The 26,278-nt window shown below is 35.4% G+C and overlaps 1 protein-coding gene across 2 annotated transcripts in view; it reads left to right on the top strand.

The window, feature by feature from the left end:
- Nucleotides 1–26,278, top strand: part of LOC150084488 (RNA-binding protein 28) — a 141,483-nt gene that overhangs the window by 20,912 nt on the left and 94,293 nt on the right. Inside the window, exons 2-4 of one of the 2 annotated variants that reach the window (XM_090375240.1) lie at nt 4,681–4,729; nt 12,373–12,479; nt 24,900–24,979. In XM_090375240.1, coding sequence (XP_090231366.1) covers nt 4,681–4,729; nt 12,373–12,479; nt 24,900–24,979 — 236 coding nt within the window. The remainder of the gene's footprint in view (nt 1–4,680; nt 4,730–12,372; nt 12,480–24,899; nt 24,980–26,278) is intronic. The other variant, XM_090375241.1, reaches the window with a different exon arrangement.

The raw sequence follows: 26,278 nt of genomic DNA, 5'->3' as shown, positions 1-26,278 counted from the left end.
AGTTCCTCAGGATTCAGTGCTGGGTTCATTGTTATTTTGTATATTTATTAATGATATTGATGATACAAAGGTTACTAGGGTGGTGAACCCTACCAGTGCTGTGGCAAACAAGATCTTGAAAATTTGGGCATATGAGCTGAGAAGTAGTAGTAGTAATGGCAAAAGATGCAAGAAAACAAGCTTTTCTTGCATTTTAAAATATTCAAAACGATTTTCCTTCCTCTTTCTTAGAAAGAAGGAAAATCGTTTTGAATATTTTCGTTAGATTCTTTTTAATATTTTTAATTGCGTTGAATTGATTTAATTGTGTTAAATTGATTTTAATTGTATTTAATTGGTTTTTAATTATTTTTTACTCTAATGTAAGTTTTTCAATTTTTTCATTTTAATTTCTGGAGAGTATCATACGGAAGTGTTCTACGTACTATATTGAGGTAAACTCCTCTTATCATTTTACAAATATTAATATCATTGTAGAACGTATTGAGCATTACAGCTCTGATTCATACTATCTAGTAAATATATATGTATATTTTTGTTTATAAATCGCGAAAATGATGGGTAAACGCAAAAGAGTTGCCCTTTCAGTTAAACAAAGACTTGAAATTATTCAAAAGTTTGAAAACGGTGCATCCGTTAAATCTTTAATGAACCATTATAACGTTGGTGACCAAACCATACGTGACATCGTAAAAAATAAAGGAAAACTATTAGATTTAAAATCGACATCGCAAAAAATAAAGGGAGGCATCATATTGGATACACGAGTATCTGGTAAGTTTTTTATCTATCACCATATTTTTTACGTAGATTGCTGAACATTTTCTGATACAGTAAGTCTCCAACTTATGCAACTACGGATTTACGTAAATTTGTTTTCACTCAATTTTTTTTAAAAATTTTTTTATATATATTTTTTTAGGATTGTAAAATTTAAAACAACAAAAAAATAATAAGCAATCAATAACGACGATCATGGCATGCACAAATTGCACAAATGAGATCGGAGTAATAAGCAAAAAAATAGGAAAGAGATGTTTTTAGTTATGTTTTTTTTTTTTTTTTTTATATGACTGAAGATTTCAGTGAAGGGGACACACACTTCACCATAATAACGTAAAAACCAACAGAATTCCAGCTATCAGTATTATCGCAAATGCAGTAAGATCAAGTTTACTACCCATTATCCGTAGCCAAGTGGTCAGTAGTGGGAGTGCAGTAGCACACGTTCTTTGAGTAGACCAGGGTTCAAGCCCCTGACTGTTAAATACGGTCGATCTACCAACTCACATTGGACCAGCGTGGCAGGTTATGGTCCATTTCCCTCAGCATGAATTGTTGAGGAGGCTTCCATCCTGCAGTGGGTTGATAATGGCTGCAGTTTACCCTTTTTTTTTTTTTTTTTTTTATAATAGATTGTGCTAACAGAAAAGCCCAATAAAACGGAAAGTGCAAATTGTTTATATTGTTTTTTGTTGACCTCCAGAAATGTGCTCTACTAAAATGTGAGTTCGCGCGGGGTGATTAATAGTGAGTTTTTGCCTTAGTCCTGTGAAGTTCTTTTCATAAATTTTAATTTTGACCGTTATCATAGTGCCAACTAAGTTTGTTTGCTTGTTATTTGGTTTTTATTAGCATTAGCAACTAAAGCCATATTGCTCCGGGGATATGCGGTGATCATTTCCTGACCTTTCCGCATCCTCCGTATTTGGTGGTAACAGGCTTGAATCCTGGTCTAATCAAGAAACGTGTGCTACGCACTACTGCTCCTGCCCACCTGGCTACGAAGGTGCCTGCCGACTAAGAGAATAGTGACAGCGGTACTAGTAAATCTATCAAGAAAAGGAAAGCAATCAATTTGGATCAGGAAATTAAACTAATAAGAATGTATGAAAATGGTCAAACATTAACAAGTATCGCCTGAATTCAGATTTGTCAATAATGTAGTAGCAATATGTTACTAGTCAAATATAGTAGCAATATGTTACTAGTCATTTCCAAGTTACGTAAAACTCGACGAAATAAGAAGTCCTGGAACGTATCTCTTACGTATGTTGGGGACTTTTGGATTTTACCATCTATCCCAGAAAATCGAGAGTCTACTGTGATTTTTTTTTTTTTTTTTTCAAATAAATGGCGAGCGCATTTTTTATTGTAACTGTTGTCCAAATTTCTCTTCAGTACGAGGCTTAGAACTCGCTCCAGAGCCCTCTGCATAGGGATACTTTAATTTTAACAACCCTGTATTTAGCTTTATAGTTATAAAGTTAAAAAGTTATAAAGTTAAGTTTAAAAATTTAAAACATGTAAATAAAGTTTACATGTTTTAAATTTTTATTAAGTATTTAATTATTCTGTATGTACTATTGAAATTTTATTTAATCCTTACTATGTATTTTGGATAAGAATAGGCACTTCTTTTTTCCTTTTTTTTTTTCTTTCAGGGTACTTCTTATGGATAATATACACATTAAAATTATTTATGAATCATGAATTTTAGTGTTCAGAAAATTGTAACTTGTGCTCCCACTCAAACCAACAAAAGGATACCAGTCTCAAATGAAATGGCAAATCAAACAAGGTATTGAAATATCTTAGCGGGTAAGCTGTATCCAGCTTAGGGGCAAGCTATTTTATTTGACTTATTTCTTGGCATTTTGCTTGAGATTGGTTATTTCCGTATTCCCATGCGAATAGCAGACGAATGCCATTTTGTTAGTTTCCCCCACTTTTGCCGCGAATTCCGAAAACACGAATACTGAGTTATGGCTCCCATAGTAATAAAGGGGTTCCGTTCCAAAGTATGAAATATATAAGAAAAACTAGTCTAAAATTTTGTCTATGTATGTATCATATGTACCTTCACAATATGACTATATACATTGACAGTACATAGTGAAATGCAAGCATATGGCAACGAAATGAAAATAAGAAACAATTTAATATTAAATGTAATATTTATTAGAAATTTCAAACAAATCTTCTTTCAAACCAGCGTCTTTGCTAGCTAAAAAACTTATCCCGCCAGTGCTATCACCAGTTTTGCTAAAGTGTTGATAAAGGAGTTTTGCCTTTTCACAAATAATGAGTTAACTTGATTTAAAGCTTTTTCTATTTTTTCTAATTTAACAGCGCGAGTTACAGAGCAAATTTTTGAAGCAATTAGCGCATTTTCACGGACACTACGGTGGATTTTTTCTTCCGATTTCTTGATTGATCGTACCGTTGACTCATTGATTTTATAATATTTTGCCACTGAAGAGACACTTTCACCATTAGAAATTTTATCTAATAACTCAATTTTATTCGCTAATGTCACCTTCTTTGATCTTTTCACATTTCCCTTGTTATTCGTAGCCATATTTTTGTACGGGTTAGAAAGAACTTGTCCACAATAAAGACACTTTCTTCCATTAACACACTCGAAAAAGTCTGTTTTACACTGCAAAACGGTAGATTTATCACTTTTGTAAGCATATCAATTTATAAATTGATAAATTTATTCAATTTATAAGCATATAAATTAAAAGCAAACGACGAAACCTTCCGTGACAAGTGCATAACACATACTGAACAAGGATTAGCGAGAAACATCCACGCTTGCAATTTTGTCACCCCTCTTCCCCCACCCACTGAGCACTGTTTTGACTGGGAAAGATAATTTTAGCCACGCCCATGTTTTTTTATGGCAGAAAATGTTCACGGCGCTTTAAAATTCACATTTTTTTAGGTTTCATTTTATATTAAATCAGCGACCGCGAATATAGATACCGCGAATAGCAGGGGTTTACACTGTATTGTCCTTAAGCAATACATTTAAAAAAAAAAAAAATAAATAAAGGTCTATTCATATTCAAGATTATCTACTTCACTGTGTATTGGACCTTCAGTTTTATTTATTATTAATCTTTACCATCTTTCAGAAACCAATTTATTATTAATTATTTATTTTATTATATTTATATATTTATTCAATTTATTGCAAGTTACAATTGCCCCATGTATGGCGTGCAAGCCAGAGGGGTATATTTACAATGCAGAGGATACATTTACAATTTAGTAATAAAGGAAATATGTTTATTAATATAAAAATTTTGTTCTTCATTGCTGGATATCTTCGTAGAGGAGCATTCGCAACACTAAATTTATTAACTTCGTACCTGAATGTTGTGATGACAGCATAACTCAGAGTAACTAAAAGGCAATGGGTTCAAGCTAGTAGTGTTGCAACTCATTTGTTTGTTGGTAGATAGTCTTTCTGTTGGCCTTATTGGAGCATAGTTTTTCATAGTTAACCTGAAATCGGTTTAGGGTTTCTATAGTATTTAGTGGGAACATCCTATTTAAACTTTTCAAGGAGTTTAGATTAGAGTGAAGGGGCCTAATTTGCAGGCTGCACGATTGCCTCTGACTTCATGGGTGCAAGATGATGCTTGTAAGTACTGGTGCATCATATCTTCCTGTCAGTAGCTTGGCCAGGATATGAATATTTGTCCAAATGACAATAAACATCCACTGTGTCCACTCCATATTTGCCTACAAAATGCCTCTGGAGACAGTGAAGGGGAATTGGAAAATCGTGTTTAGCTGTTTATTTAATTATTTATTTTATTATATTTATTTATTTAATTATTTTATTTTATTTTTTATTATTTACTATTAACCATTACTATCTTTCAGAAACCACTTCCCTAGAGAAAAACATTGGTTATGTAACATATTCTTTGAGGTAAGTTTTTTTGGACTATGTAATGACGATGATATCAGTCTTAATGGCAGCCTTTTACTGCCATATTTTATATAAAGTATGCTTTATTTTAATCAGGTAGAAAATCATATCGTAACACATTTTAATTTTAGAATTTTTGCTTCACTTTGCATATATTTTATTATATGCAAAGTGACAACCATGTTAGGGAAAAAAGCTGATCTTATACCAGGAATCAACAGATTTGACGATTTTTAAAGAAATTTGGAACTTCCCACTAAAGCTATTATGGAAGCAATGTTTTTGTAATGGCCTATACAGGAATTTCCATCTGTGATCCTAGCTATCCTGGATTGAAGAACTCCTTTGCTGATACCTCTGGTCTCTGATGGAGTTTGAATTAGGTTTCTCCAATTGAGTAACAAGTGGTAAACCCACTGCAACATCAGGGAGAACATGAAAAGTGAATTGAATGAAATAGAAACAGATATATATATATATATATATATATATATATACATGGCAGTGATTATAACATAGGTATAGATGAGGAAAATTGCTCAGTTGATGAATCAGAACCTGTAATGAAGTGAAAAGCTTCATGAAAATATATAAAATTATTTTCTGTTTCATTACAAGACCAGTTGGTTGTTATCCATTTCATTCTTAGAACTGCCTTTATGTATTGGTGATACATGGGCACTTTTCCAGTCCAAGGGAATCTCTCCAGACTCCAGTGATGCCCTCATAATTAACATTAATGGTTCAATGTAATCTTTTGCTGCTTCCCTCAAAATTACTGGGTATATGTCATCAACTCTAGGAGCCTTACTCACCTTTAGGCTCAAAAAATTTTTCTAACAAATAATATTAAATTTTAATATTGCTAATTTTGTGCTTTCTAGCTTCACTTGCATGGTGTCTTCTCACTGCAAGGAGTCTTTTCTTCTGTAAATATCGATGCTGAGTACCTATTCAATTCATCTGCAGCATCAGCACTGTGTTTTTTGAAGACTTAACTGCACCCACTACACAAGGGTCTGATCTTTTCTTTTTTGTATTTTTGTATTCACATATGTGAAAAACTCCTTGTCCCACTCTTTGTTCTCTCTTAACCAGTTATTTCTCATAATCTGTCTTTGTCAGCCTAACATTTTCTGGTATTACAGATTAGTTTTGAAAACTTTTGAAATTAAAGTTAATAAGTAGAAAACTAAAAATAATAACACGATAAAGATCTTATTGTGGTGTGAAACTCTTTCATTATTAGCATTGTAGTTAAAATTCAGTTTCTCGAAAAGTATGTATACTCATAACTAAATATTATGTCAGATCTGTTTATTTGCACATATTTTATAAGTTCTGGGGAGGGGGCGTCGTGGAATTTATGAAATATATTAAGGGAGTGTAAGTTTGGGAACCTCTGTTCTAGTTGAAATTGTACACACCAGTTTACAATTCTAATGCATGTTAGACCATAAACATACTTTTTCAGAACATATAAAACAGATGAGACATCCTGGCATCAAAAACTAAGCATCATCCAAACTAGACTGTAGATCACTAGTGTATAGTACAGCAAGACCGAATTCCCTTCCCCTGTTCATTACAGTATAATGTGCATTGCCCTAGAAGCATAGTGCACCATCTCCAGTACTGTATACGGAAGTGCCCGAACCATCTCTCTTAATTAGAAGACAACTTATATTAATTTGTGCATATAAAGTTAATAAAAATTAATATGCATGTAAAAATTATTAATCAATCCTCAGTTAAACACCTTATAACAACAGTGCTATGCTGGTAACTGCACTTCAGTCATAAGAATCAAACAAATGTTAAGACTTTAACCTGATTTTTGATAATGTTGCAAATACCTGTCCACTTTTAATTGTTTCTTTGCCACACTTCCATATGATCTATATCTCCAGAAATGAAAACATAAAAAAAAAATCCCAAGAAAGTTTCTTGAAATTAAACAGTGCTCTAGTGGATCAATTTCTCAACTACACTGTAGTGCATAATGGGTCAAAGAACTATACTCATGTCAGAATGGCTGCAGTTCTCCTTAAGATTAAACTGCCAATGAATTCCTATACAAGTTCATTTCAGTAGTTCAGTATATGGTCCACAAAACTAACAGCAATTCAATAACCCGAAGTATATTGTATTCTCCATATTCCAACAAGAATATAATTTTCTCAGATCCTTTAACTGCACTCCATGCCCTGAACACTGCCATGAGCATCATTACTCAGTAATAAAAAAAGATAGCTGCCACCTTGAATACTTTAGTTGAACTTAGGAGAAGCACATAAGTAGTTTTAGTGGGTCTTTGATTATATAGGAATTCAAGGAAATAAATTAGCCATAATGGTGCAAAATCAGCGGTCTCTTTGCTTGATGTGGAATGTTCAAGCTTCAAATAAAATCTCTAGCAGGTGGTAATATTAGCTTGCCGGTGAACAGGACACACAAATATTACCCAAGCTCGTCTTTTGAGAGCAGAGGATTTTCTCACTGTCATTGTTGTAACATGGTGCTTACTCAGATGTATCAGACACATCCTCATTCAATGCACAAAATATGCAAGAGAACATCAGGCTTTCCTCATTCCAGCCACAAAGCAAGTCCCAATCATGTTTACCTCACTCTTGGCTAATGAAACAAACATCTCAAACATTCTCCTAAATAGGAAGTCCATTGCTTCTATTACTAATATCATACATTTTTCTTTTCCTGAATTGGATAAATCATTGCTTACCATATACGCAGTACATTCAAAAAGTTCCCGGAATTGTATGCTGGTATTTAAATGGTTTGTGCTACAGCTGTAATGTTTTCTGGGGCATTGACCTTAGTGTACATGCATGCATGCTAAGTGGGAACTGGCTTGACCACTTCACTTGTGTGTGTGTGTCACAGCTGATTGATTTTGGAATGTTGCAGTTTAAATAGTGTGCTAACATCAAGTTCTTTAAACTTGGGAAAAGTGCTACAGAGATACTGCAAGCATTACAGAAAGTTGAGATGAATTTTAATGTTACTCTGTTAGCCTTCTCTCTGATTATTGTTCATTGATTAGTAGGTTTGCAGAATTCATTTCTTCAAACTACTCAAACACTTTCTGCAGTTCATTATGCAGAGAAGCTTTTATAGTTATTCTCTTATTTATTCCAACTCCATTTCTTAGCCCTGCACTTAAAAAAAACAATTGTTTTTCACTATTCAGCAATAAAGGTTATGTGGTGCAAGGTAAAATTTTCATCTCTATTGCTGAGATGTTTTTTTTTTTTTTTTTTTTTTTTTTTACCCACAAAACCTGATCTCTGTTGAGAATCAAGGCAGCTGTGATTGTCTCAAGCAGCATGCCTTTGATTTGTGTTCATTATGAGGCATCACTTGCAATGATTATGGCTGCATATGAATGATTTCTGGTATAGAAAATCAGTGAATATCATTTGTTGTTGTTTGAACTGCAATCACACTAAGTCGCAGTATGATTTCTGGTAGATAATAAATTTTGTGCACAAAATTTGTATTATTTGCTAAATCGAGATTTGCTAACCATGGAAAAAATAATATTGCTTTTACATGTTGTCTATAGCACTGGTCTCCAAAGTGTGGTGCGTGCACCCCTAGTGGCGCATGAGATAATCCTCAATAAAATCGTAAGGGCTGTTTTCTACAATGATATATAATCTAGATATAATAAATAAATAAATAAATTTTCTGTTTATACTCCGGGACGACGGTCAGAGGAGTTCGCATGATAGATTGACTACAAGAAACAGCACCATATTACATACCATGTAAATTATTTATAAATAAAACAAATAGTATTGCATTACATTTACTACAATTGTTACATTAACGATTTCTTATCATTTTGTACTTGAACTTCTATTTAATTTTGTTTTGTATTTTTTTATTTGTAATCTTTTAAAATTATATGTAATTTTAGATTGCCTTCCATGTAAATGATTTATAAATAAAAAAAATATTAAACTTGTATATTTAATATTTTTTTTCCGGGGTGCACAACCAAAAATGTTTGGAGACCACTGGTCTATAGGACATACCTGGAAATGAAAGATTAAAGAACAATATGCTGAATCTAAATAAATTTAAAAAAAATTATCCTGTTTGCTAATGAACTGTTTTTATAACAACTTCAAAATTCATATAGGCCACTGCATTTCAGTATCTTTTGAAATACTTTAGCACGAGAAGTGGATATACAGGAACTCCTTGACTTACGTAATACTCGACTTAGGGAAATTCGACTTTGTGTAAGTTTTTGCCGGCTGGTGCAAACTTAAAAAAATCGTGGAAATGTATTTTGCATCCATAGGAATAAATGGAGGTATCGTGAAAATATCGTAACGCATTAATAATTTTTTTTTTTTTTTTTTTTTTGTAATTCATTCCAAGTCGTTAGAAGTTGAAAATTTTGCTGTATAACTAAGCCATTTATTTCTCTAAAAGGTCATATTTATAATGGAAATTACACTACCCTTTTGTTGTCATCATATGTTCCCATTATAAGATTCAATTTTTGAATGCCTTTGTAATATTTTTCTAAAGCACATTTCTGGAGGTCATGACCATAAAATAAAAACAATTTGCATTTTCTGGTTCATTGGGCTTTTCTGTTAGTACGTCTAATTATAAACGGGTAGTAAACTCGATCTTATTGCATTTGCGATAATACCGATAACTGCAATTGTGTAGGTTTTTACGCTATTATGGTGAAATGTGTTCCCCTTCACTGAAATCTTCAATCATATAAAAAACAAATTTTCAGAAACTTCTCTTCATTCCTATTTACATATTGCAATGATGAAGGGAAAGCGACCAATGAAAAGTGCAAGTAGTGGTAGTGCCAGGAAACGAAACAAAGTTGATTTAGAAATGAAGATAAATGATTAAGAGGTACGAAGCAGGACAAAGTTTGTCATCTATTGCAAGGGAATTAGGTCTCGCTGGTTCAACAGTGAATACTATTTTAAAGGACAGTGTGCATATAAAAGAACATGTCAAAGGATCAACGCACTCAATTTTTGAATGCCTTTGTAATATTTTTCTAAAGCACATTTCTGGAGGTCATGACCATAAAATAAAAACAATTTGCATTTTCTGGTTCATTGGGCTTTTCTGATCACAATGATCACAAAACAGCGTTCAGGTGCTATATTGAAGATGGAATGGCTATTAATAATATGGATGGAAAATCAGATTCAGAAACGTGTGCCCCTGAGTCTAATGGCAATTCAAGCAAAAGCAACAAGTATTCATAAAGATGTTAAGTACGGTGAACCTCAACCCAAGTTCGTGGCAAGCAATGGGTGGTTTAATAGGTTCAAGCATCATGCTGTTTTCCACAATGTTAAAGTATGCGGTGAAGTCGCCAGTGCCAATTCTTAAGCTGCAGAGAAATTTTGTGATATGTTGGAAAAAATTATTGATGAGGGCGGCTATTCAATGCAGCAAATTTTTAACATTGACGAGACTGCTCTGTATTGGAAAAAAAATGCCGGATCGAACATACATTGCCAAAGAGGAAAATACAATGCCAGGTTTCAAGGCCTCAAAAGATAGAGCCACGCTCTTGTTTGGGGCTTATGCAGTGGGAGATTACAGATTAAAACCACTGCTTGTGTACCATTTTGGAAATCCTTGTGCATTTAAGGGCATCAATAAAGCCACCTTACCTGTGCATTTCTGATTGAACCAGAGAGCACGGATAACAATATCTCTCTTTGAAGATTGGTTTAAATGCTGCTTCATTCTCGAAGTTGAAAAATATTGTACAGACAACACATTCCTTTCAAGACTTTTGCTTCTATTAGATCAGGAATGGCCAACTTAATATGTGATGCAATCTACTTTTTTCCTTCAAAATGTGCCGTGATCTCAAAAATTTCATTGCACAAGGTGCACAAATCAAGGGATAACTGTATATTTAAAATTCGTCGTGATCGACCGAAATTAAATCCGTGATCGACTCGTTGGCCACCCCTGTATTAGATAATGCTCCTGGACATCCTATGCATCTAGATGATTTCAATTTGAACGTGAGAGTCATATTTCTACCTCTAAACACTACTTCACTCATCCAACCTATGGATCAGGGTGTTATTTAAAATTTAAAAGCATACTATTTATGCACAACATTTGCTCAGGCATTGTCTGCAGTAGACGATGAGAAAAAATTTACGTTAAGAGACTTTTGGAAATCTTGCAATATTTATCACACCATCTTAAACATTAAGTCCTGGGTGGAAATTACTAAAAGTTGTTGAAATGGCGCATGGAAGAAAATATGCCCACAGCATGTAAAAGGCTTCGAAGGAATTGAAAAAGACGAATCATATGAAGAGGTTACAGATAAGATTGTAAAGGTTGTAGAGCTACTTCAGTTGGAGGTTGATGCCAAAGACGTGGAGGAGTTAATAGAGGAAGAAGAGAAGGAATTATCTAACAAAGAACATTGATTTACAGACAGCGATCGTGAAAGAAGAAAATGCTGATAAAGCTCATGGTGAACCAAACGAGGAGCTAAGACGCTTCATAACCAGAGAGATGGCAATGGCAAGGTTTTAGAAGATGGATCCTGACAGCGAACGATTCTTAAAGGTTAACAGAGGGGTGAATGATATGCTTGCTTGCTACAAAGAAATCTACGATGAAAAGAATAAAGCCACTGTCCAGTCATCCATTAATATGTTCTTTCATACATAAGGTTGAGCGGCCGACCTCTTCTAAATCTGCACAGCCCTCAACCTCTGCAGCTGCTTAAAACTTGATGTTTGAGAGGTAAAACTTCCTGATATTACGACTGTCTCCTCTTTTTTTTTTTTTTTTAATAATCTTATAATTTTGAAATTTTTTTAAATTGCACGCTTTTGTAATTTTTCCTGCACACGAGATAAAAAATTGAATAAATAAAAAATAAAATAATTCTATTATTTTATTTTATTTTATTATTAGAAATATTATTTTATTTCTAATAATAAATAAAATAATTTTATTTACATGTTTGTCAAACATTTCTTTTGATGCAATCAATTCAGTGAGCACAGTTGCGAGTGCCGCAGAAGCATGGGGGAAATTCCCCGACTTGCGTAGTGTTCCCCGGAACGCAACCTTTATGTAAGTCGGGGAGTTCCTGTATATTCAGCTACTGTAAGCTATGATCATATTCATTAAACTGAAAATGTTCTCTGTTTCTTCAGAATTTCCTCACTGCTTTTTAAAAACTTAACTTAATATTGATCTGGTTTGTCAAATGTGTAATTAGTACAGAATTTGCAATGTAGCACCAGATCAGTGTCACATTTAGTATGATGCAATGCTCCTCCCATTCTTTAGTTTTTATCCTTTTATATTTTTATTTTGCCTTATTGTAATAGTATTTATATTCTCACCTTAATTGTTTAATTTTTTTCCCAAATGTTGTGTGCCCAAATGAAGTCACTATGAATCACTCTTGAATTCATAAAAATATTTGTTTTATGTAGTGTTGTTTATAATTGTATCCATTTTTTTAGCTTTTAATATATATCTCATCAGATTTAGTATATAATTTTAACTTTTTAGTTTATATTTTTGTTGTATTTGTCATTAAAACAATTTGCAACTAAAGTAACATTTTTATTTAGAGAAGATGCTGAAACTGCTATTCATAAAAATCTGAAAGTTGATGGAGAAAGTTTGAAAATGAAAATTTCTACTGCTTACTCAAAAAAAGAAACACGACTAAAAGACAGTAAGTCAGCTTTTTCCATTTTATTTCAATTCCTAAAGTTGAGTGATATTTATTGTCCCATGACAGATACTCTTATCTGTGCTAGTGATTCTCATACTAGGAGGAAGCGGTCACAGGAAGAAAGGGGATAACCCTTACTTTATTATTGCAGCATTACTGTGTAACACATTGGATTGTAGCATAGAGATGTGTATCACTCTATCTTTGTGCTGGGAATTTACGATATACTTTCAGCAATTCAGAAAGAATTAAAAAATAGCTTTTTAAACTTTTAATATTTATAATGTTTTTATTTTTAATTTCTATTTGGGCATCTCAGTGATGAAAGTTTTAACTTGCTTTAAATTCTTTATTGCCTGTTTGTTATCCAGAGCTTGCATGTTAAATTTCAACCCCCCACCTCCCCTGCACCAACATGTGTAAGGCATTTATTATGTTTTCATTAAGAGACTTTTTTTTTTTTGCTGCAATTAACATTGTTAATATTAATTTCATGCACTTATAGCAGCAATGATTTTGCCACTGCCCCAAATAAAGTAATAAAATTTTAAGAAAATATCAGGACTTATGGTGAAGGTATCATCAATACCATTGTAACAAGAGAATATATATACACATCCACATATATCCCTTTCTGCTAAATTTTTTGGTGTATTCATATCATGAATCCCTAAAATAGTGTTACATGAAGGCATGTGACAAAAATATCGCTGCTGTATATGCAGGAAATTAAAATTAATAATGCTAAACATTCAGTAAAAAAAAAAAAAAAAAAATTCTTTCTTTCTTTCTTACTGAAAATATGAGAAATCTTTTACACTGCATTGGGGGTGGTGGGATGTAATCCAACATGCAAACTCCAAATAGTAAGTTTAAGTTCTAAGCACAGAGATGGCAAATATGAATTAAAAATGAAAACTTTAAAAGTAAAAAAATATATATATATTTTTAAAATCCTTTCTAAATTATTGAAAGTGTGTCATAAATTTCCACAATAGAAATGCAAGTAGAACAAGTGACCTACATTCTTCATTAGAATAACAGGTAGGAATCACTGATTCAGATACATGTCAGAACTGAAGTGCTCTGATGCTATCACACTGTGATTCCACAACACTAAATTAAAGAATTACCCAGCAGGGATTCTTCACAGGAGAGGGGGAGATGGACAACAGTTTGAGAGAACCACTGCCCTCTACTAATTATGTAAGATATTTCTCCAGGGAGGATTGGGGTTATCTGTAAGTGGCTATGACCAGATAATTTTGGATAAGCATTGCACACTGAATTCATTAACTTGAAAATAATTAAGTAGGTTTAAAATTTTTATCTTTTTGAAGTTCCGATGTAATTAAAAGCCCAAAGAACAACTTGAAAAATAATACACAACTTAAAAAGTTCTGGCGCTCCTGACCTCATAGTATGTTAACTGACACTAGAACCATTTAGCAAAAATTCAAACTGATGGTATTATATGCTGGATTATAGAAAGTTTCTTCTGTAGCCAGTGAGTTGTTAATCATTAGAATAACTTATTTCCATGAGTAGTCGAGGCTAACAGTTTGGAGAAGTTTAGTCGCCCACTGGATAGTTTAAAAAATTGTTTTCCATTTTTTTTTTTTAACTATTCAGTGGAGGAAATCATTTTTTTAACTATTCAGTGGAGGAAATCATTTTTTTAACAGTTTGGAGAAATTCAGTTACCCATTGGATAGGTGACTTTTTGCATAGCTAAATGCTGTGCTGTTAAAACCAGAGTTTTGTGAGATGCAGAGAGAAATTCAGAATACAAATTTAAATTGAATAAATAATTTTTCTACGAAATTTTGTTGTTAATTTTTAATTCAATGGTTCATTATAACTTTAAGCATTTTATTTCTTGTGGATTATTATATAGCAATGAAACGAAGTCTAAGTATTCATCTTTTTTTTTTTTTTTTTTTTCCCCTAAAATGCAAGCAGAAGTACATGGAAAATGCATTGGTCCAACTTCACTTTTGTGTCTCAATCAATTTTACTAAATTATGTGACTTTTTCCTGTTCTTCAGTTTGGTCTTGCATAATATTGAGTATTACTCTTGTAGTGTTTGTGTGGGGCTGTTTTGCAGCAATTTTTTATGTAGTTCTCTAATGATCCTAGCCCACGGAGGCTCTCAAACTTTTTCTTTTCCTCTTTTTTTTTTTTTGCTAACAAAGTTTGATTGGAAAACGAAGGTTTAGATAAAGGATGAGTGCTTAGAAATGAAGAATGGATTTCATCAATGATACTACTGGCCTTCCAGATTAGCATTGCTGGGATACAGTGCCCATACCTTGGTTCCAGGGTTGCATCATGTAGGACCCATCCTTAATACACCACTTTAGCTCTTGCTTCAACAGGATGGGAGATCCCATACTGCCCTGACTGGGATTAAGCGGCGTGTGATTTTTTCTACTAGGGTTAGCTGCATTTCAGTAGATCTCCTTCCTTTGGTCCTGGGACAGGATCAAGGCAGTGTAAATGTGGGTATGATGCTCTAATTGAACTTGCCATTCTATTTGCATATGCAATACCTGCTAGTTTCAGAGTGGGTGTTCCTTTGTAGGATTCCGTGGTGGGTGAAGTGCTTAGTACATCTGACGCTTGCCTTTAATCTTATGGGTAATTTAAATGTCTTTGGTGACACCACTTTTCCAAGTTCTTCATTCCATCAGGAGCAGGTAAGTAGGAAAATGCCACTCTTCTTCCTCCAGAATGGACCGAATTAACTAGCAGAATCACCAAAATATATGAAAAGGCTGCGTTCTGTAGATCTTATTGTAGTTTTGTGTCCCAAACATGACTAGCAAATTCAGAAAACAACATTGATAGGGAGAATACCTATTATTTTAACCCCCCCCCCCATAAAACTTACTGTTAGCATTAGCAAGCTTATATAGCATCAGCCAAAAAAAAAAAAAAACCCTTAGTTCACCCATCCCCTCGCTCCAAATGTTTCTCAAGTTCTGCCTTGAATCTATTTAAGCTATCAACTTCTATAAAGCATTTAGGGCAAAAACCTCAGTCTATGAAAAAATCTAGACTACGTATAAGTTAAGGACAAACAGCCCTGAAACGGTGCCGTCTGGGTGGTGGTATCCATCTGAGAATAAGTAACATTAGTCTTCTCCTCAGGTGAAGCGTTACTTATTCGAAGTAATGCAATATCATGGCAACTCGTTGTAAAGGTATTCACAATATGAGATATAACTTAAAACGATACCGCCTTGCAAATATTCTGTTAATTCATATTTGGCTATGTATTAATGATGCTATTGCACTTAACTTATACATAGGCTATCAACTTCTACAACGACAGATGGAAGTTTCCACCAACCAACTACCCGTTGGCTAAAGGCAAACTTCTGCACATCTATCCTACATCCGTAGGCGCCTCCGTAGCCAGGTGGGAAGGAGCAGCAGTGCGTAGCACATGTTTCTTGATTAGACCGGGGTTCGAGCCCGTCACCACCAAATACGGAGGATGCGGAAAGGTCAGGAAATGACCACCGCATATCCCGGAGCAATATGGCCTTAGTTGCTAATGCTCCTAAAAACCAAATAACAACAACAACAACCTACATCCGTCTTTCCTCAATTTGAATTTATGCCCTCTCAGGGCATAAATTCATAATTATTCTGAGCAAGAGGAAGAAGCCCATCAGCATTGAGCATGCTCAAACCATTCAAGGCTTTATACACCTCAATCAGATCACCTGGCAGGTGCCTAGTCTCCAGACACAGTAATTTGCTAAACTTAAGCCTTTCTTTATAAGAGAAACCCTTTCTTCTGTTCACTAATCTTGTTGCCCTTCTCTGTACTACTTCCAATAGCTCTACATCCTTCTTAAAATGAGGCATCTAGACCTGTATACAGTACTCAAGGTGTGGCCTGACCATTGCCTTATACAAGAGGATAATCACCTCCTTATCCCTTCTAGAAAAATTCCTGTATATCATTGACAAAATACCATGAGCTACTGTTGCAGACCGTCTGCACTGCTCAGAAAACTTCATATCTGCCTATACAATTACCCCAAGGTCCTTTTCATTCTCTACCACTGTCCATGGGGGCGCCTCTGTAGCCAGGTGGGAAGGAGCAGCAGTGGATAGCACATGCTTCTTGATTAGACCAGGGTTCGAGCCCGTCACCACCAAATACGGAGGATGTGGAAAGGTCAGGGAATGACCACCGCATATTCCCGGAGCAATATGGCCTTAGTTGCTAATGCTCCTAAAAACCAAATAACAACAACTGTCAGTGGGTTACCCAGAGTTGATACGTTACTCTGGGATTACTGCTTCCCATATGTAGTACTTTACGTTTGTCAATGTTAAACTTCATTTGCCACCTCTCAGCCCATCTGCTTAACTTTTCTAGTTCCTGTTGCAGCAGTGTACTGCCATTAGTGTCATTAACAACCCTGCCGACCTTCGTATCATCTGCAAGCTTGGACATTAAGCCTGATATACCATCATCAGTATCATTTATAAATACAGAAAACAACAATGGACCCAACACTGAACCATGAGGGACTCCACTAATAACATTAGTCCACGAAGAGCAGTGTCCACTGATTACCACTCTGTCTTCTCCCACTCAACCATCCCTTTATCCATAGCAGCAATTTGCCTCCAGTGCCACACTGCTCCAGTTTGTGCAGCAGTCTTCCATGTGCACAGTATCAAAGGCCTTTCTAAGATCCAAATATATGATATCAAAGTTATTCGTTGCATCCAGTTCCTTTGTGACTACATCATAGTATCTAATCAAATTTGTCAGACAAGACTTTCCCTTAACAAACCCATGATGTGTCCGAGCTATAACTGAAGTCTTGTCTAGATGATCCTGCAATGCTTTTTTAACCAGTGCCTCCATTAATTTCCCTGGAACAGAAATTAAACTAACAGGTCTGTAAGTACCTGTGTCTCCCTTTGATCCTCCTTTGCAGATTGGGGTCACATTTGCACATCTCCAGTCCATGGGTACCTCCCCTGAGTCCAAAGAAGCTCTCATAATTATGGCTACGGGTTTGCTTACTTCCTTTGCTGCCACCTTTAATATAACTGGATAGATTCCATCCACCTGAGGGTGCCTTTCTTAGTTTATCTTCAAAAATTTCTCCTCCACTTTACTCTCAGTTATTACAAGATTAACTAGCTTACTGCCAGAGTGTAATACACCTCTGACATTGCACTCCCTTAATAGTTCCTCAGTGTGAATGTAGATGCAAAATATTCATTTAGTTTGTTAGGTACCTGAGCAGGATTATCAACAGTTGAACCTTCGATATCAAGTGGACCAATCTGATTCATCCCCTTCCTTCTAGAGTTTACATAAGTAAAGAACTCTTTGCTGTTTTTCTTTACTTCCTTTGCCAAAGATTTCTTGTAAACTGCCTTCGCCTGCTTAACCTCCTTTGTAACTTGATAACAGACCATCTTATATCTATCATAGGATTCTGTGTCACATGTTAATTTATATGTATCCCATGCATTTTTCTTCTCTGTCACATGTCTAATTAGTTCATCTGACCTCCATTTAGGCCTAAATCTTGAACAATATTTCTTTGTTGGTATGAAAAGTCTAGTAGCTTCCAAGATTAATTCTTTGAATGCTTCCCATTTTGAATTTGCTGTTGGTAACATCATCAGTTGGTCTAACGTATAGAATTTAAATACTGTGTTAGACCACCGTAGTCACCTTTACAAAAGCAAAAACCCTTCCCTTTACCCTTGATGGTAGTTACCTTTTTGAGGAAATCCCACTTCAGCACACTGTGATCACTGCCACATATTTGTTTCTTTATCTGTAGATTCTTGATGCATGAAGAATCACTACTGATAATCAGATCAAGAGTGTTACTCCCTCTAGTTGCCTCCCAAACATGCTGCTGTAGAAAACAATCATTCAATAAATCCACAAAAGCCTTGCTAGTGTGTGAGTGACCAACCCACAAATTCAAGTCAATATCCGGGAAATTAAAATTCCCATAATAAGACACTCTAATTTACTGGCCCACTCTATTTATCTGCACAATTGCTCATTATTATAGTCATCAGAGTCATTTGGCCTATAACACACACCTACTCTCATTTTTCCTTTCCCAGTGCTTATGTCACACCAAACAGACTCAACATTGCACTGTCCACCAACATCGATTGGATGCACTTCCTTAGATTTTGTCTTTCTTAACTAACAGCATAACCCCTCCTCCCTTTCTGTTCTGTTTATCCTTTCTGTACACATTGTACTCCCAAATTCCAGTTCTGCACTGCTTTTGTCTGTGTGATACCATGACTCTGATATCCCAACGATATCTGCCTTTGATGTCTTGACTAGCAGTTTAAGCTCATCGAATTTATTAACTATACTCCTAGCATTGGTGTACATGCACCTGTTTCTACCCTTAGTTACCCTAACACATCCCATGTATTTACTTTTTCCACTATGACTCCCAGCAGTCTTGGAAAACCCGATTGCCTTGCTTTCCAGGCTGCTGCTCAATTGCATTTCAATAGAAGTAGTGCAAGAACCAGTTTTACCTCTGCCAGCGACTACTGTTAATCTATTAGTCTGTGTATCCCCCCAAGCTAGCAGTTTTCCAACCCATCTAACTCTGCCTTGATAGCATCAGCAAATATTCTTGCACCCTTTCTATTTAAGTGTATCCCATCCCTGTAGAAGCAGTCTCTCCTGTTAACAAGCACAGACCTGGCTAAAAAAAATTCTACCCCTTGAGCCTTGCACAGTCTCTCCAGGGCCGGATTGATCTACAAGGTACTCATCATATACTCCCTCCTATCGTGTCTGGGCAGAATTGCAGACACTTTCAAATTCAACCCTAACTCACGTCTTTTTTTCAGCATTGACTTGTACTTGTTAAGTAATTCTGCAGGTCTCCTACTCTTAATATCATTAGTGCCAATGTGTACAACCATATCACCCTTTGTGCCCTTAAAAGATGATATCTGCTCTACAACGTCGTCAACCTTTGCCCCTGGCAGACATATCCTGGTTCTGTTCCATCTCTCCTTTTTGCACAATATGTTCCCCGTTTCCCTGACAATAGTCACCTACAACAACTAGTTCCTTTCGGAATAGCGCATTCTGCCTTGGGGTTTGCCACTGTGTTGATTGATGTTCAAATGCAAGCTCTGGCATTGATGTTGGCAGCTGAGAGCTTGATGGGTCCCTCAATTTAAATTCTTCGAGGGCATCCACCGTGTCCTTCAAGCTCTCATATAAGCCCATAACAATGCCGAGTTGGCACCTGATTTCCTCGCACTCCTTACATTGCGCACACACAAAGACATTCCCCTTGGCAATATCATGTCCCGTTCCTGATTGCTCCACAAACATCAAACAAGCAGTGCATTTCAATAGACTGATTCAGAGGACAACGGTCCCCCTCAGTTCTCCCCTGAGCCACAGAACTTCCACTGGTTTGAGCCTTTTGCTTTGCTGCTCTGGTCTGAGTCATGATTTCTATTCAAGTTCAATAAAATTCCAATACAAAATATAACACTAAATTTATATCCCAATGCAGTTATAACACTGTATATATATGTATTTCGGTATCAAATGTTATCTCCGAGTTACATTATATGACTTTCTTATCCCCTGTCAACTTATATGTATTAATTTATGATGTTACATTTGTAAAAACTAGGCCGCTATACTTATTTAGTTAAAGTACAATTCAATTGACAATGAAATTTAATAAGATTAATAAATTTTACTGATTAATTGATACTACTATACTCGCTATCTAGTTTTCCGTTAGACCTTATGCTATCTAGTTCTGTGCACATGTATCGTATAACACTGGCGGCAAGTTACGAACAGTTAATCTACGGACATGAGGTATTATTTACTTTCCAAATCACGCTATCTAAATTCAAAATAAACCACGGAGCTTGACTAGGGTCTATAAGCTACTTATAGAAAATAATTTAATCTAACAATTAAGTCAAAGTGGCTAAGTATAATTAAAAACATTACGTTCGCGGGAGCTGCAAAACCTGTTCAACACATGGATATGATACCTTTACCAATACTATGTAATAACCTACAAAATCTATATCTAAATTCAAATTAAACTAAAGTATTGTTACCAGTACTTTAGTTTAATTTGAATTTAGATACAGTACCCTTCATGTGGTGTCATCTCAGAATGATCTCTTCTTATCTTTGAGGAAGCGATCTGCTCTGCAAGATTAAGGTGTGACAGCTATCTAGTGAATATTGATGCATAAGGATGTAAATCTTGCTCCTACTTGGGTTCTCATCCTTACATTTGATACCTCACAGCCTCCAAGTTCCATCAAGACAGGCTACTTTAGCTGTCCAGTAAGAAGTTACATTCCAAATCTCCACTGAAGTGTTTTAAGTGCCAAAAGTATGTCCATTTGCAAACAGCTTTTCATGGCAACCTTGCTTGTGCTCGATGTAGTGCCAATGACCTTAAAAGCAAGGAATATTCAACTTTAAAGTCAATTTGTTCAAATTGCCACAGACAGTACCCTGCATACTCATGAGCATGCTACTGGTGAGGGAAGAGAAAGAAACTCGGAAACAGAACTAAACATTTCCTATCAAGAGGGTAGAAAATGCATCCAATCAGTAAATAGTGGCAAGCCCTCATATGCTTAGGGGGTTTCTTGGAAATGTACAATTGGGGCACAAACAGAGATGACCATGCCAACATCAGAGTAGTTTTCTGATTTTGCCAAAACTAACTGAAAAGAGCCAGTCAGCTGCCATACCTCCTGCTGCACCACCTCTAATGTGAGTCTAAAAAAAATGAGTGAAAAGGAAAAGCAATCAAAACTGCCCCATCTCAATGAAAGAACATTAAATGTGCCAAAAACAAAAGCTACCAGAATCTGGACACTGAGATCCCTTTCACCCTGGAGGAACTATCCATAGCACTAGATAAAACCAAAAACAATAAATGTCCAGGTAATGATCTCGTTGAAATTGAAATGGTAAAATAACTGCCAAAAGCTGTCTGCACCACCTATTGCAACTGTACAATAACTGTTTACAAAAGGTATCTTCTCCACTTCTTGGAAACAGGCTAACATAAGATTAATACTGAGGACACCAGAAAAACCACCAACAAATCCAAAATCATACAGGCCCATTGTCTTGTTGCCAGTTTTGGTCAAGATAATGGAGAGTTTGATACTATTCAGGTTACAGACTTACTACCTCAGCGCCAATTTACAATCAGACAAACAGTTTGGATTTAAACAGGGATGCCATGTCCTATCTAGGCAAAACAGCACATATAGCAGAGGGAATATATGTACTGGCAATATTCATTGATTTTGTAGGAGCTTTTGATTCACTGTGGTGGCCCAGTATACTTTTCTTATTGTGATGTTCTGGAATATCAAAAAATCTATACCAGCTTTTACAAGATTTTCTCACGGATAGACAGGTCTCAGTTAAAATCAGATATCAGTGCATCACCACCCGAGTGACAAAAAGATGTCCCCGGTATTCAGTGTTGGGTCCCTGTTTCGGGAACCTGGTTCTGGGTGAATTCCTGGGAATGGTTATTGGCCCAGCTGACAGGGCTGCCTTCGCTGACAACCTTGTCTTGCTTGTCAAAGCCAACATCTGGGCTGTTTTAGAACAGCAGGCCAATTTAGGAATCAGTACCTTCTACCAATGGGCAAGTATTCACAAACTAACAATATCCAGCAGTGAAACCCAAATGAATTCTGTTAAAAGGTAACTTGAACAGACGTCCACAAATTAAAATAGCAGGTAAAACAATAGCCGTAGTAACAGAAATGAAATATCTAGGTATAATATTTGACAATAAGTTAACTTTCTATCCTCATCTTGTGCATTTGGCCAAAAAAAGTGAGGAATTATGCTGGAATGATTGCTAGGATCAGCTATGCTGACTGGGATTTAAAAAGTAAGACACTTACTCTTATTTATGAGGCGAACGTCCTCCAAGTTATTACCTATGGTATAATAGAGCCACTTTATATAAGAATAAAAGAAAATTAGATTCCATGTGCATTTTGTACTTCATTGAATGGCATTTATGCTGGCTTGTTGCACTGTGTGTGTGTGTGTGTGCATGCATGTTAGCATGTAGGACTAAATGTGTGTATATGTGAGTGAATGTAGGTATGTATGTATGTACTGTATGCCAATGTGAGTGAATGGGAAATGAGTCCAATTAACCTGCGAACAAAAACAAAAAAAATGTGTGTGCTATCCTATTCAGGGTACTGTATTTAGTGGGATAAAGTATGTGAAAATAGGGAATGAATGAGAAAATCTTAAGTGTTAACTGTTGTATCCCGAATATGTATATATAACAAAAAAAAAAAAAAGTATATAAATGTGAGTGAATATTAGGTCACCTGTGTAAACCATGCAGTGGTCAAATGAAGTTTTATGATTAGTATTAAAAAAAAGAATAAAAGTGATGTTATCTTGGTAGTTATGTTTAGGTGGCACCAATGTCCTCTCTGTCTATATGATAAAGTAAGATGATAAATGTGTGACACATGTTTTGATAAATGTTATGTGCTGTTTTTCAGTGTGGCTTGTTAGAATTTGTTTCCCACCCAGTGAGAATGTATAAGTTAGATATTGACATTTATTAAAAAAAAAAATTCCATTTCATTTTATATATAGTCAAACTTGGTTATAACGGGATTGCAGCTGTAATGAGTAAAAAGCCATAATGATTTTGATTTGCACGTATTCCCATACAATCGCCCACTGTTATAATGAGCGTACTATATGGATATACCATACAAATTTTGGTAACTAAGCAAACATTCTTAATTGCTCAGGTAGTTGAAAAAACCAAATTCTTGGAATGGACAAAAATGAAAGGGGTGACTTAGTTTTTATGACCACCTGCATCAGATTAGGGGCTGGTTTATGACCTAGCCTTGTCCTTTCAGGGACAGGAGCTATACAATAGTTTGGCGTCCTGCTTGTAATTTCTCATGGTCGCATTGCTCTGTTTACAGATTGTCTTTTATTCACTGAACCATAAATTTATTTCAGGACTTCTAAGAAACGATAATTGTTTGCACGCAGATCACTTTACTTTCATTTTAAAGTAAAATCAGTTAGAAAGAACCCTTCCTTCGGAAACATGTCTACTAATAAAAGAAAGTCTCTCTCGATTTGTGAAAAGGTCAAAATTATTTGCGAGTTAGAACATAGTGCAAAAAACAACAAATATTAGAGAGAGAAAAATAATATTAGTATATGCATTAGCATTAGTAGAGGCACATGATACAAGAAAGCAAGCTTAAACAGCATCAGTCAAAAAAAAAAAAAAAAACCTTCCCATTTCACTGATCCATTCATTTCAAACGTTTGTCTAGTTCTGCCTTGAATTTATTTAAGCTGTCAACTTCCACAACAACAGATGGAATGTTGTTCCAGCAATCTGGAACAAACTTCCCACTGGGTAAAGGCAAACTTCCGTACATCTATTCTACAACTGTCTTTCCTCAGGTTTGTAATCTGAGCAAGAGGAAGAATCCCATCAGCATTGAGCATGCTCAAACCATTCAAGGCTTTATACACCTCAATCAGATCACCTGGCAGGTACCTAGTCTCCAGACATTAATTTGCAAAATTTAAGCCTTTCTTCGTAAGAGCACCCCTTTGTTCCCTTCACTAGTCTTGTTGCCCTTGTCTGTACTCTCTACAATCCTCCCTAAAATTAGGCTTCCAGACCTGTATGCAGTACTCAAGGTGTGGCCTGACCATTGCCTTATACAAGGAGATAATCGTCTCTTTATCCCTGCTCGCAAAATTCCTGTATATCATTGACAAGACCCCCATTATCCACTCTGGTAGCCTGTCTGCACTGGTCAGAAAACTTCATATCTGACTGCACAATTACTCCCAGGTCTCTTTCATTCTCCACTACCCTGAGTGTAACACCACCCAGTTGGTACATTTCTCCAGTTGTCTTTATTATCGATGCTATGACCTGAACTTTTACCTTCTTTAAGGAGAGCATCATATTTAGTACTATCAGGGGCATTGCTAATGAAAGACTGGGATTTTAGAAGGAAGTAGGGTGGTTTTATTGATTTTTTTCTTGGGAATAAAGTTCTTGTGTGACATGCATAAATCTCACTGTCTTGTGCTAGGCATGAATAGTATATGGTCTGATCTTTAAAAAAAAATTCTTACTGCATACCTTTGGACTGTGGGACACAGAGGAATTTTGCACATTTTCTACAGGAAAAGTGTCTCTTATGGTCCAGAAAATACAGAAATGTTTTCTTTTCATGTTAATATTTTTTGCATATTTCACTGCTGTGTTCTAAAATGTACTAAAAGTAAAACACTGAAAAGAGGGGAAAAAGTAAATATTCTTTTCTTTTTCAAGAAGTAAAGAATAAGAAGATTAAAGAAAAAAAGAGGAAACAGAAAAAGCCACGGCTTATCATAAGAAATCTTTCATTTCAGGTAATTAAAAATGCACTGATTTTTATTTATTTTTTTTGTGTTCCTGTAGGAAATATTTTTAAATTTTGAAAATACAATTAATTTGATATGTTTTGATTAAAATAATAGAACTGTTTTTCTTTTTTTATAATTGTCTAAATAAAAAAAGATTTACTTTATTGAAAAAAAAAAAAAAAAGTTTCAGTATGTATTGGCAAAGGGATGCAAGAAAGCAAAGCTTATACAGCACCAGCCAAAAAATAAAAAAATTAGCCACTTCAATTGTGATTTGTTCTAATAATTTGTCTAAACCTTCTTTGTATTCAAACTACCTACTTCCAAAACATTAGTTGGAAGTTTATTCCAAAAATCACTTTGGCTGAATAGAAATTTCTGCATAATCTACAACCATAATATACAACCATCATTTTTTTTTTTTTTAATTTAAATTTGTCCCATTGTGTGCATATGTGTGTGTGTCATATTGACATTGCCCTTTCAAACTCTACTCTTAGTTATGGCATTTCCAACTGGCTTAGCCATACTTTGTGGTGCTTGAGCGACCACAATGTCATCACTTTTATGATCAGTCTAAGCAACAATCCTACGGTTATCAGGTGCTGTTTTGACTTCCCGTGGTTTAAGACAAAACACATTGATTGGAATATCTTTGATGTAAAGGTTCATCAGCTTATTTCAGAAGAAATAATCGTCCAACTTGGCTCGCTTCCTGCTGATATGCAGGTTTCTAGGGTTCAAGAGATTCTAATCACCGTCTGTGAGTCCACTCTAAAAAAGAAAAAACGAAAAATGAATAGTGTTTCATAGTGGACCCCAAATCTCACAATTCTCAGAAGAAACTTACGAAATGCTCGTCGTGATTTTCAGAGAGCAAAGAGAGCTAACAGAGCCAGAGATGAGATTGACAGGCTTGGTGAGTTGTATAAATCCAATAGAAGGAGTTATTTCAATACCATTTTCCAAGAGAAGAAACTTGCGTGGGCAAGGTTTGTTCAGCATAACATAAATGAAGATCCGTGGGGATTATCCTACAAACTTGTTACTAACAAGGTTCATCCCGACGATGTTCTTTCTTCTATTATTGTAAATGGTAATGAAACCCTGGACTGGAGTTTGTCCATAAATGCTATCTTGGACAGCTTGCTCCATGAGGACACTGCCTCCTGTGAAAACGCCATCCAAACTACAATGAGATTAGATCATTTATCTTACCAAAGGCCCTGAACCGAAGCTCCTTTTACGGATACTGAGTTGTAATCTGCTATCTCAACCTTAAGGGATGGTAAATGTCCTGGACAG

The sequence above is a fragment of the Mastigoproctus giganteus genome, chromosome 6, assembly GCF_048544385.1.
Source record: "Mastigoproctus giganteus isolate SK-2022 chromosome 6, ASM4854438v1, whole genome shotgun sequence".
Taxonomy (NCBI): Eukaryota; Metazoa; Arthropoda; class Arachnida; order Uropygi; family Thelyphonidae; genus Mastigoproctus; species Mastigoproctus giganteus.
Note: the sequence above shows the minus strand (reverse complement) of the source record. Positions and strands in the feature narration are given on the sequence as shown.